The 12,937-nt window shown below is 33.9% G+C and overlaps 1 protein-coding gene across 1 annotated transcript; it reads right to left on the minus strand.

Annotated features, from left to right (window-relative positions):
• Window positions 1–1,602: 1,602 nt before the first annotated feature.
• On the minus strand, window positions 1,603–11,847 carry hlfb (HLF transcription factor, PAR bZIP family member b). The gene is made up of 3 exons (XM_063893675.1): window positions 11,485–11,847; window positions 7,735–8,052; window positions 1,603–1,694 (listed from the first exon to the last, which is right to left on the minus strand). The coding sequence occupies exons 1-3, from the start codon at window positions 11,606–11,608 to the stop codon at window positions 1,603–1,605; spliced, it is 534 nt and encodes a 177-aa protein (XP_063749745.1). The 5' UTR covers window positions 11,609–11,847.
• Window positions 11,848–12,937: the final 1,090 nt, after the last annotated feature.

Below are 12,937 nucleotides of genomic sequence, written 5' to 3' on the forward strand. Positions count from 1 at the left end.
CAAACCCTCGGATACGAGGCTGAAATGGGTTTCCTCTGGGGGGGGGGGGGGGGGGGGGCATCTTTAAGGACTTGTTGTGTGCAGGGAGGGGGAAGTTTGGACCCCAAGGCCGACTCGGATAAGCGGCAGCTCCGTCGATGTGCTGTATTTAAAGTGTGTGTTATTTTCTTGTTTTGGGAAAGTAGGAGAGCTCAGTTTTGAAAAGATATTCCAAATGTACAGAAATAATGCGTTATTGTTTCAGGCACTTCAGGCCTCAGGAAAAAGCCCTGATTCAAATGAAACTGATTTGTATTTTTGTTATACTTCCTTCACACATCACAGGGTTATTTGAGAGAGGAACTATATGTGTTTGGTGATGCTACAAACCTCCAGGTCACATAAAATATTGGAAGACGAGTATTTGGCATTTCCTTGTTTTTATCCGCCAATGGTGTAACAGCCTCGTTTGAGTTTGCGTACGGAACAATAAAAGGATTAAAACAATAAGAAAAGGGGATTAAAAAGTGCACAGCTTCATTTGTCTTTGGCTGGAGGGGCATTTAGGGATTTGGGAACACTAGAAATCTGCTGGATCTGGGAACAGCAACACGTTGGGAGAGCTGAACACGTGTTTGATGCCTGAAAGACACGGTGCAGAACAGAGTAATCTCCTTTCTTTGATTTTATTTGTGCACAAAAATGGCAAACTGCTTTAATCTCCCGACCTTCCTGAAGCGACCAAATCCCCCCCGGCCAAAAAGACTCTCGTTATGTACGTCAAAGCATCGCCGCCGCTCATTGGCTCGTCCGACAGATGAGTGTTTGGACGACTCGTGCCACCGGGGAAAAATCCCCTTACATAAAAAACAGCTAGCTAAGCACCCGACCAATGGCTGTCCTCGTCCATAATATGAATTGCACAAATATCCCCCCCCCCCCCCATATTCCATGTTAGTGGATTACATGGTGCAGGGTATTAGGAGCATGCATTATGTGTTTGTTTTTGCCCTGTGCTGCTTTTTTGTCCGCGGGGAGCGTTACGTAAAGCTGCAGCTCGTCAACAGATGTGTTCCTGTTCAGACAGCGGCACGCAGCGAGCCTAGAGGAACCCGTCTGATGTCCGTCCGTGACGTCAGAGCAGTCCAGACTCCAGGGAAACAACGACTGAATCAAAGTGCTTCAGATGAACCAGTTTACATCAGATTGCATGCATTAATGAAAACACACACAAAAAAGTTAATCTGCAACAGTTTGACTCAAGCCTCTTCCATCAGGAGAAACTCTGCAGCTTCAGAAAGGATGCAGATATAGAAACTCAAATCAGAACTCATGCAGAAACATCTGCAGCAGCTCTTCAACTCATGCAGAAACATCTGCAGCAGCTCTTCAACACATGCAGAAACATCTGCAGCAGCTCTTCAACACATGCAGAAACATCTGCAGCAGCTCTTCAACTCATGCAGAAACATCTGCAGCAGCTCTTCAACACATGCAGAAACATCTGCAGCAGCTCTTCAACACCTGCAGAAACATCTGCAGCAGCTCTTCAACACCTGCAGAAACATCTGCAGCAGCTCTTCAACACAGTTTGAGGGGAACACAGCTTTAGGGAACACAGTTTCAGAGGAACACAGCTTTAGGGAACACAGCTTTAGAGGAACACAGTTTCAGGGGAACACAGTTTGAGGGGAACACAGCTTTAGGGAACACAGCTTTAGGGAACACAGTTTGAGGGGAACACAGCTTTAGGGAACACAGTTTGAGGGGAACACAGCTTTAGGGAACACAGTTTCAGAGGAACACAGCTTTAGGGAACACAGTTTCAGGGGAACACAACTTTAGGGAACACAGCTTTAGGGAACAATTTCAGGGGAACACAGTTTCAGGGGAACACAGCTTCAGGGAACACAGCTTTAGGGAACACAGTTTCAGGGGAACATAGCTTTAGGGAACAATTTCAGGGGAACACAGCTTTAGGGAACACAGTTTCAGGGGAACACAGTTTCAGGGAAACACAGCTTTAGGGAACACAGTTTCAGGGGAACACAGCTTCAGGGGAACACAGCTTTAGGGAACACAGCTTTAGGGAACACAGTTTGAGGGGAACACAGTTTCAGGGGAACACAGTTTCAGGGGAACATAGCTTTAGGGAACAATTTCAGGGGAACACAGCTTTAGGGAACACAGTTTCAGGGGAACACAGCTTTAGGGAACAATTTCAGGGGAACACAGCTTTAGGGAACACAGTTTCAGGGGAACACGGCTTTAGGGAACACAGTTTCAGGGGAACACAGCTTTAGGGAACAATTTCAGGGGAACACAGCTTTAGGGAACACAGTTTCAGGGGGACACAGCTTTAGGGAACACAGTTTCAGGGGAACACAGCTTTAGGGAACAATTTCAGGGGAACACAGCTTTAGGGAACACAGTTTCAGGGGAACATAGCTTTAGGGAACACAGTTTCAGAGGAACACAGCTTTAGGGAACACAGTTTCAGGGGAACACAGCTTTAGGGAACACCGTTTCAGGGGAACACAGTTTCAGGGGAACACAGCTTTAGGGAACACAGTTTGAGGGGAACACAGCTTTAGGGAACACAGTTTCAGAGGAACACAGCTTCAGGGAACACAGTTTCAGGGGAACACAGCTTGAGGGAACACAGTTTCAGGGGATCACAGCTTTCCAGTTAACCTCTGTGTGTGTGTGTGTGTGTGTGTGTGTGTGTGTGTGTGTGTGTGTGTGTGTGTGTGTGTGTGTAAGCTGAGGGTTTAATGAGTTAACGAGCTGCAGGTGTGTTTAACGAGGCGCAGGTGTGCAATCAGAGGAGAGAAACTTCTACATCTAGTGGAGGAACCAGAAGTACTTCCCTCACCCGCTGAGCATCACCTGAGACTTTCAAACCCTGATTCATTTGCTCCTATATACGTTTCAAACATCCAAAGTACCGACAGTGGAAAATGTCCCAGATGAAACCCATGACTGTCACACGTTAATAAAACTCGGTTTTGGAACTGTTTCCCACAGCAAAGTAAAGTCTCAGTGGTTTTACTCTTCAATGTTTAAGAATCATTAAAGAGTTTTTCTCTCTGAAATAAATACATGAATATCCTCCCGATGCGGTCGTGTTGATTTGTGCTGCTCTCTGCTGGAGGCTGTGTAAATGATGGTCTGGAAAATGAACCCTTTAATCACAACAATTAAACCTCTAAGGTTATCCTCAACAGTTCTTCAGTCAATAAATAAATACCTTTTTGTTATTTTAGAAACTTTTAATGTAAATGTTTTTATTTAAATAGCGTTTGTTCTGGTCTCATTCCATATTGTTATTTATTTGATCTCATTGAATTGGTTTACTGGCTTTTCATTTGAGCCTGTCTGATATTTCTTATTGATGTCTTTTAAATGATATTTATTTGTGACTTAAATTACGTTTTGCTAATGTCAGGTTATTTATGAATAATAACAAATACAAAAAAACTTTTGTTCACAAAAATAACAAATCCGATAAAATAAACGTTAAATATTTGTGTACTTATTGCTTTAAATGTTTATTGTTGATCATGAGACCTTATATATATATATATCAGATTAACATATAAACTATACAAAGTCAGATTCAGTGACACATTTCTTCAAAATGTTAAATATTTTTTAACAGTTTTACACAAATACAAAAAGACAAACTGAATTTTTAACCTTTTATTTATTTATTATTATTATTTTGATCATAAGAAATACAGTCAGGGAGACACAAACACAAACAGCTGCAGAGAGATGAAGCAGGGGAAACATTAATAAAATAAGTGCTTTAAGTTCACATTCATCCAGGCCGTCGCAGAGGTCCCCGATCCCCCATTAATCCACCCCTTCATTTCTCTCTGGAGATATCTGAGACCTGGAATATTCTGATGGAAAAGACACCTTTAAAACTAAACAGCGTGAGGATACTCTGAGGTATTTCCTACAGTAATGCCCATTTCCGAATAAATTCATATAATATTTATAAATCTTTTAAAAAGACAGGAAATATCGACGTAGGAAAACAGGCTGTACAAAAACTATGTATAGCATTAAATATATGTTATATTAATATATCCTTTATTTACTTTTGCTCTGTAGTAAAGAAGTGATTTGAAGACGTTTCAAATATACATTCATGTCTCACTCGGTGGGAAAGTTCAAATTTCTATTGCAAACATTTCATTTCTAAAGTGAATAAACAATCCAAACATGTTCGATGCAACGTCTGAGCTTTCAGAAACAGTCAGGATAAAACTGATATGTGGGAAACAAACGGGAAAACTTGGGTTTAATTTACTAACTTATTTTAATGTTGTTTTATATTTATTTGTCCAACTGTAGGACAGAAATTAAATGTACAAAATAAACATGAATTTAAATGTTGCATCTGAACAAAAGTATTCATTTTTGATTGAATCTAAATATTAAAAATAAACCTTTCACTTTTTTTATTACTTTCAAAAACAACCGCAGTGAAACCTACGTTATTTGACGTAAATGTTCAATTCAAATGTTGGATAATTGATCAACATTTGAATTGGTAAAAAACACGTTATTTTTTGTTAAATAATTTAAAAAAAGTAATAAAAATAAAAATTATTTTAAATTTATATATTTTTATTTTTGTTATATATATTATTTATAAGTATATTTTTTTTTTTATTTATTTATATATTTTAAATATATTAATTTTTAAATTTTATTGTAAGATAAATTTATAATATATTATAAATAATATAAAATTTTTTTATTTTTATTTTTATATATATTTAATTATCAAATTAATTTTAATATTTAATAATAAATTATATAAATAATTTTTAAATAATTATGATTTTAATATAAAATATATTTAATATATTTTAAATTCCAAATTTATAATTAGTTTTGAATTTTTATTGATTTTTTGTTATTTGTATTTGTGTTGTGTAGTATTGTGTATTTATTTATAATATATTTTTAAGTGTTGTATATTTTTTAAATCTTATAGTAAATTTTTTTAAATTTTGTGTGAAATATTTAATTTTAATTATTTTTAAATTTTTTTTTTATTAAAATTTTTATAATTATTATTATAAATTAAAAAGGTATAAAAATAATTATATTATTTATATATTTATATATATATATATAAAATAAATATTTTTATATATATATAATTATAATTATATATAAATTATATAATTTATATAAATTAAATAATATTAAATATTATTAATATAATAATAAATATATATATATAAATTATATAATTTAAAATAATAAATATATAAAATAATTTATAATATAAATAAAAATATTAATATAATATATTATATTTTATTATAAATATTTAATAAATTAAATATAATATATAAATTATAATATATAAATAATATAATAATAAATACAAATAATATAATAAATAACAAAAATAAATAATTCAATATATAATAAAATAAACTCTATACATAAAAAATACATAAAAAAATTTAGTATTAATTTTTAAACAAAATTAATAATCATATAATATATATTATAAAATAATTAAAATAAATTACCTAAATAACTTTAAATTTAATATAAAAATATATATTAATTAAATTAATTTATATTAATTAATAATTTTAAAATTATAAAATTTATATTTATAAAAATAAATTTATTTTAATATATTTATATTATTTAATATTAATATTATAATATATTATATATTATATTAAAATATATTATATTTATATAATATATATATTATTATATAATATAATATTTTATATATATATTTTTTTATATTTTAAATATATTTTAAAATATAATTTATAATAATTTAATAATATTTTGGGGTTTAAAAACTCTTTAAATATATTAAATTTTTATTTTTTAATAATTAGATATTTATAATCTTAATAATAAAATATTATTATTATAAAATTTAAAAATATTTGAAATTATATAAAATTTTATAATATAATTTTAAAAAATTAAAAAATTTTCATAAAAAATAAATTTTTAAATTAAATAAGAATAATATATAAATAAATATAATTTAATAAATTAAATTTATAAAATAATTAATATTTAATATTATAATAAATATTAAAATTTTTAAAAATTTTTTATTTAAATTTTAAAAAATATTTAAAAATAAATAATAATTATATAATTTAAATATATAATTTAAAAAAAATTCTAATAATAAATTAATTACAATATATTAAATATAATTAATAATATTTAATAAAATATATTATTTTTGTTTAATATATTTAAAATTTTAAAAATATGTAATATATTATATGAAATTTTAAAATATTTAAAAAATAAGTTTTTAAATAATATGATAATTAATATTATTTTTTAATATTTTAATTATTAAATTTTTTTAATTTTATTATATTTTTTATAATATTATTTATATTTTTTAATTTTTTTTAGTTTAAAATTTTTAATTTATTTATTAATAAATTTTGTTTTTAATATTTTAATAATTTTTTATTTAATAAAATTTATTAAATATTTATAATTTAGATAATATTAATAATTATATTTCATTTTTAAAAATAAAATTTTTAAATATTAATTAATTTTTTATTTTTTAATATAACTATAATTAAAAAAACTTTTTTTAAATATTATAAATTCCCAATATATTAAATTATTATTTTATTATTAAATATTATTAATTAAATTAAAAATTTAAATTTTTAAAAATATTTATAATATATTAAAAATTTATTTTAAATTAATAAGCCCTAAATTTAAAATTTATTATTATTAAATTAATTTTTTAATATTATAGTAAAATTTTTTAATAAAAATTTAATAATTTTTTATAAAAAATAAATATCTAACAAACCAAAATTTTTAATAAAATAAAAATATACACTTAAGTACATTAATAAATTGATTTTTTATAATTATTTTTTTCATATTTTATTATGTAATAAAGAATAATTAATTTTTTTATAAATTTTTTATTATTTATAATTTAAAAAAATATTTTTTTTATTAATATTAACTTTTTAATTTTTTTTTTAATTTTATTATATAATAAATTTTTTTTTTATTTTAATAATTATAAATTTTTTTTATAAATTTTAATTAATTTATATATTTTTTTTAAAATTTAAAATAATATTTAATTTTAAAAAAATTTTTTTTAAAAATTTTTTTAAAAAAATAAAAAAAATTTTTTTTAAATAAATTTTTTTTATAAATTTTTTTATTTTTAATAAAAATTAAAAAATTTTTTTTAAAAAAAAAAAAAATTTTTTTTTTTTTTTTTTAATAATGTCTGCAGAGCCGTGTGGGAATCAAACACTTCAGATTATAATATCATTAATCACAGATTAGAGCTAAATTTAGACTCAGAGCAGCAGATTACTGCACACACACACACACACACACACACACACACACACACACACACACACACACACACACACACACACACACACACACACACACACACACACACACACACACACACACACACACACACACACACACACACACACACACACACACACACACACACACACACACACACACACAAATCTAAACTAAAATAACTCTTTAAATATTGATAGCGTGTTCAACCCGTGTTGGGGCTGAAACATAGGGGAGTATGGGATGCTGCAATGATCTGTTTGGTATTTCAGCCAATCAGAGACAGGCTCTGGATATATCTGAGACCTGGAGTATAGTGATGAAGAAGAGGATGATGGGGGAGCTTTGAGGAGTGTCTGTTACCTGGTGTGGTGACTCGTTGGTGTGTGGAGATGGAGGCCTGGTTTCTGAGGTCCATCACAGCTGATGTGGGCGGGGCTTTGGTCAGGGTTGGCGGATGACGTTGTGGAGGCTGGTTCTGGTTCTGGTGCTGGTGCTGGTGGTGCTGGGAGTGGATGCCGTTCTCAGTCAGGAACTCCTCCAGGTCCATGTACTCGAGCTGGAAGCCGTCCCCCTCGTAGGGCAGCGTCTTGTCCCACAGCGTGGGGCCGAGGAAGGCCGACTGGGGAGGGCGGCGCTCCTCCTCCAGGGTCTTCTCCTTCTCCACATCCTGACTGAATGCTGAGCACAGGGACACTTCAGAGACCAGGACCAGGTCTTTAGAGAGGACAGAGCCAGGCTAGCAGTTTCCCTCCATTTACAGTCTTCATGCTAAGCTAACAATTTATATATACACCTGAACATCAGCGGGAGAGGACTCTTTAAAGTAGAGACTCTACATACTGATATACACCTGATCATCAGCAGGAGAGGACTCTTTAAAGTAGAGACTCTACATACTGATATACACCTGAACATCAGCAGGAGAGGACTCTTTAAAGTAGAGACTCTACATACTGATATACACCTGAACATCAGCAGGAGAGGACTCTTTAAAGTAGAGACTCTACATACTGATATACACCTGAACATCAGCAGGAGAGGACTCTTTAAAGTAGAGACTCTACATACTGATATACACCTGAACATCAGCAGGAGAGGACTCTTTAAAGTAGAGACACTACATACTGATATACACCTGATCATCAGCAGGAGAGGACTCTTTAAAGTAGAGACTCTACATACTGATATACACCTGATCATCAGCAGGAGAGGACTCTTTAAAGTAGAGACACTACATACTGATATACACCTGATCATCAGCAGGAGAGGACTCTTTAAAGTAGAGACTCTACATACTGATATACACCTGATCATCAGCAGGAGAGGACTCTTTAAAGTAGAGACACTACATACTGATATACACCTGATCATCAGCAGGAGAGGACTCTTTAAAGTAGAGACTCTACATACTGATATATACACCTGAACATCAGCAGGGAGAGGACTCTTTAAAGTAGAGACTCTACATACTGATATACACCTGATCATCAGCAGGAGAGGACTCTTTAAAGTAGAGACTCTACATACTGATATACACCTGATCATCAGCAGGAGAGGACTCTTTAAAGTAGAGACACTACATACTGATATACACCTGAACATCAGCAGGAGAGGACTCTTTAAAGTAGAGACTCTACATACTGATATACACCTGATCATCAGCAGGAGAGGACTCTTTAAAGTAGAGACACTACATACTGATATACACCTGAACATCAGCAGGAGAGGACTCTTTAAAGTAGAGACTCTACATACTGATATACACCTGAACATCAGCAGGAGAGGACTCTTTAAAGTAGAGACTCTACATACTGATATACACCTGAACATCAGCAGGAGAGGACTCTTTAAAGTAGAGACACTACATACTGATATACACCTGAACATCAGCAGGAGAGGACTCTTTAAAGTAGAGACTCTACATACTGATATACACCTGAACATCAGCAGGAGAGGACTCTTTAAAGTAGAGACTCTACATACTGATATACACCTGAACATCAGCAGGAGAGGACTCTTTAAAGTAGAGACACTACATACTGATATACACCTGAACATCAGCAGGAGAGGACTCTTTAAAGTAGAGACTCTACATACTGATTTACACCTGAACATCAGCAGGAGAGGACTCTTTAAGGTAGAGACACTACATACTGATATACACCTGAACATCAGCAGGAGAGGACTCTTTAAAGTAGAGACACTACATACTGATATACACCTGAACATCAGCAGGAGAGGACTCTTTAAAGTAGAGACACTACATACTGATATACACCTGAACATCAGCAGGACAGGACTCTTTAAAGTAGAGACTCTACATACTGATATACACCTGAACATCAGCAGGAGAGGACTCTTTAAAGTAGAGACTACATACTGATATACACCTGAACATCAGCAGGAGAGGACTCTTTAAAGTAGAGACACTACATACTGATATACACCTGAACATCAGCAGGAGAGGACTCTTTAAAGTAGAGACTCTACATACTGATATACACCTGAACATCAGCAGGAGAGGACTCTTTAAAGTAGAGACTCTGCCTACTGATATACACCTGAACATCAGCAGGAGAGGACTCTTTAAAGTAGAGACTCTACATACTGATATACACCTGAACATCAGCAGGAGAGGACTCTTTAAAGTAGAGACTCTACATACTGATATACACCTGAACATCAGCAGGAGAGGACTCTTTAAAGTAGAGACACTACATACTGATATACACCTGAACATCAGCAGGAGAGGACTCTTTAAAGTAGAGACTCTACATACTGATATACACCTGAACATCAGCAGGAGAGGACTCTTTAAAGTAGAGACACTACATACTGATATACACCTGAACATCAGCAGGACAGGACTCTTTAAAGTAGAGACTCTACATACTGATATACACCTGAACATCAGCAGGAGAGGACTCTTTAAAGTAGAGACTACATACTGATATACACCTGAACATCAGCAGGAGAGGACTCTTTAAAGTAGAGACACTACATACTGATATACACCTGAACATCAGCAGGAGAGGACTCTTTAAAGTAGAGACTCTACATACTGATATACACCTGAACATCAGCAGGAGAGGACTCTTTAAAGTAGAGACTCTACATACTGATATACACCTGAACATCAGCAGGAGAGGACTCTTTAAAGTAGAGACTCTACATACTGATATACACCTGAACATCAGCGGAGAGGACTCTTTAAAGTAGAGACTCTACATACTGATATACACCTGAACATCAGCGGAGAGGACTCTTTAAAGTAGAGACACTACATACTGATATACACCTGAACATCAGCAGGAGAGGACTCTTTAAAATAGAGACACTACATACTGATATACACCTGAACATCAGCAGGAGAGGACTCTTTAAAGTAGAGACACTACATACTGATATACACCTGAACATCAGCAGGAGAGGACTCTTTAAAGTAGAGACACTACATACTGATATACACCTGAACATCAGCAGGAGAGGACTCTTTAAAGTAGAGACTCTACATACTGATATACACCTGAACATCAGCAGGAGAGGACTCTTTAAAGTAGAGACGCTACATACTGATATACACCTGAACATCAGCAGGAGAGGACTCTTTAAAGTAGAGACACTACATACTGATATACACCTGAACATCAGCAGGAGAGGACTCTTTAAAGTAGAGACACTACATACTGATATACACCTGAACATCAGCAGGAGAGGACTCTTTAAAGTAGAGACTCTACATACTGATATACACCTGAACATCAGCAGGAGAGGACTCTTTAAAGTAGAGACACTACATACTGATATACACCTGAACATCAGCAGGAGAGGACTCTTTAAAGTAGAGACTCTACATACTGATATACACCTGAACATCAGCAGGAGAGCACTCTTTAAAGTAGAGACACTACATACTGATATACACCTGAACATCAGCAGGAGAGGACTCTTTAAAGTAGAGACACTACATACTGATATACACCTGAACATCAGCAGGAGAGGACTCTTTAAAGTAGAGACTCTACACTACATACACCTGCACATCAGCATACCTCTGGATTCTACAGTATTTACTGACAGAATAACCCGGGATCTGAACGCAGACCTTACCTTCCTGCCTCCCCGGCCGCACTGGGCTCTCCAGCAGGGACTTCAGTACTCCTCTCGGGGCTGCAGGAGCCCGGAACCCTGCCGACAGCTGCCGGGACATTTCCTCCATCAAGACTCCTTGCATCGGGAGCCGGTGCAACAACAAGAACAACAAAAGAAAGAAATAAAAACGGAGCAGAGTGTGGATCAGCTGCTGAGGGAGCGGAAGTCTTCAGCTCACATGAACAAAATACAAAATAAAAGCCCTGAGGATGAGCGCGTGTTTCAGAGCACGAGCAGCAAGCCATGTCTGAGAGCGAGGACTGACGTCAGAGAGAGAGACAAACACCCCCCACCTCCCGCTCCCCCAGCCACCTGTAGTGCGTGCTTCTCTGTGAATATCACCTGCTTCAGGTTGCTTTGATGTTGGTTCAGGGTCTTTCTTCAGCATGTGTTGCACAGAATTATTCCCGACACTTTAAACTGATTTACTGCACATCATTTATTTTTCTGTCACTTTTTTTTTTGTACATATTTTGCTGTATTTTCATTTTCCTTACAAACATTTTTTATATTTTAATAATAAAAATACATTTAATAATAATTTATGTCTTTGCCCTTTTTAAATAAATAGAAATAAATAAGTGATGATGTTTACCTTTGGACCTGATTCTGATGACTGTCAACAAAAGACCATTTGAGAGACCAAAAAGCAAAGTAGAGATCTGAAGAAAGGAAAAGAGGAGGGGACATAAGGAAGAGAGGAAGGAAGGAGGAAGGAAGGAAGGAGGAAGGAAGGAAGGAAGGAAACAAAAGGGAATTTTCATATAAATAAAAATAAAAATCATTTAAAGTTTGTTTTTATTAATTCATTTTCAAAGATATTTAACAGCAGTTGCTTTGTTTTCTAAGGTTACACACACACACACACACACACACACACACACACACACACACACACACACACACACACACACACACACACACACACACACACACACACACACAGAGGATTGCTGGGTCACATGATTGGTCCGGCCTGACCTACTTACAGCCAATGAGAAGCCTCCGTTTCTCCCCCCTGCAGCAACATGTGAGAGGAAAACACACCTAGAGGGGAGGAGACAGGAGGTGGGGAGAGAGGAGAGGAAAATAGAGAGGAAAGAGGAAGGAGAGGAAGTGATGACAAAGGAGTGGAAAAGAAAAGTAGAGATTAGAAGAAAGGAAAAGAGGAGAGGAGATAAGAAAGAAAAGAAGGGAAGGAAAGGAGAAGTATAGAGGAGAGAAAATGAGATGAGGGAAGGAACTAAGAGAGGAGGTGAGGAGAGAGGAAAGGACAACGGAGGAGAGGAAAGGAAAAAAAGGAAAACAGAGAGGAAAGGAGAAAGGAGAGGAAGTGAGGAGAAAGGAAACAGGATAGAAGGAGAGGAAACAAAAACAGAATGGAGAAGAGGATATAAGTCTAGGTAACAAA

This window comes from Eleginops maclovinus, chromosome 10 (genome assembly GCF_036324505.1).
Source record: "Eleginops maclovinus isolate JMC-PN-2008 ecotype Puerto Natales chromosome 10, JC_Emac_rtc_rv5, whole genome shotgun sequence".
Taxonomy (NCBI): Eukaryota; Metazoa; Chordata; class Actinopteri; order Perciformes; family Eleginopidae; genus Eleginops; species Eleginops maclovinus.

Excerpts from the sequence above, each read along its gene's own strand:
- hlfb (XM_063893675.1), bottom strand. The coding sequence starts at position 11,608 with ATGCAAGGAGTCTTGATGGAGGAAATGTCCCGGCAGCTGTCGGCAGGG. Across the intron at positions 8,053-11,484 it reads GCGGCCGGGGAGGCAGGAAG|CATTCAGTCAGGATGTGGAG; the intron begins GTAAGGTCTGCG and ends CCCTGTGCTCAG. Across the intron at positions 1,695-7,734 it reads CCAACGAGTCACCACACCAG|CTGTGTTCCCTAAAGCTGTG; the intron begins GTAACAGACACT and ends TGTTCCCTAAAG.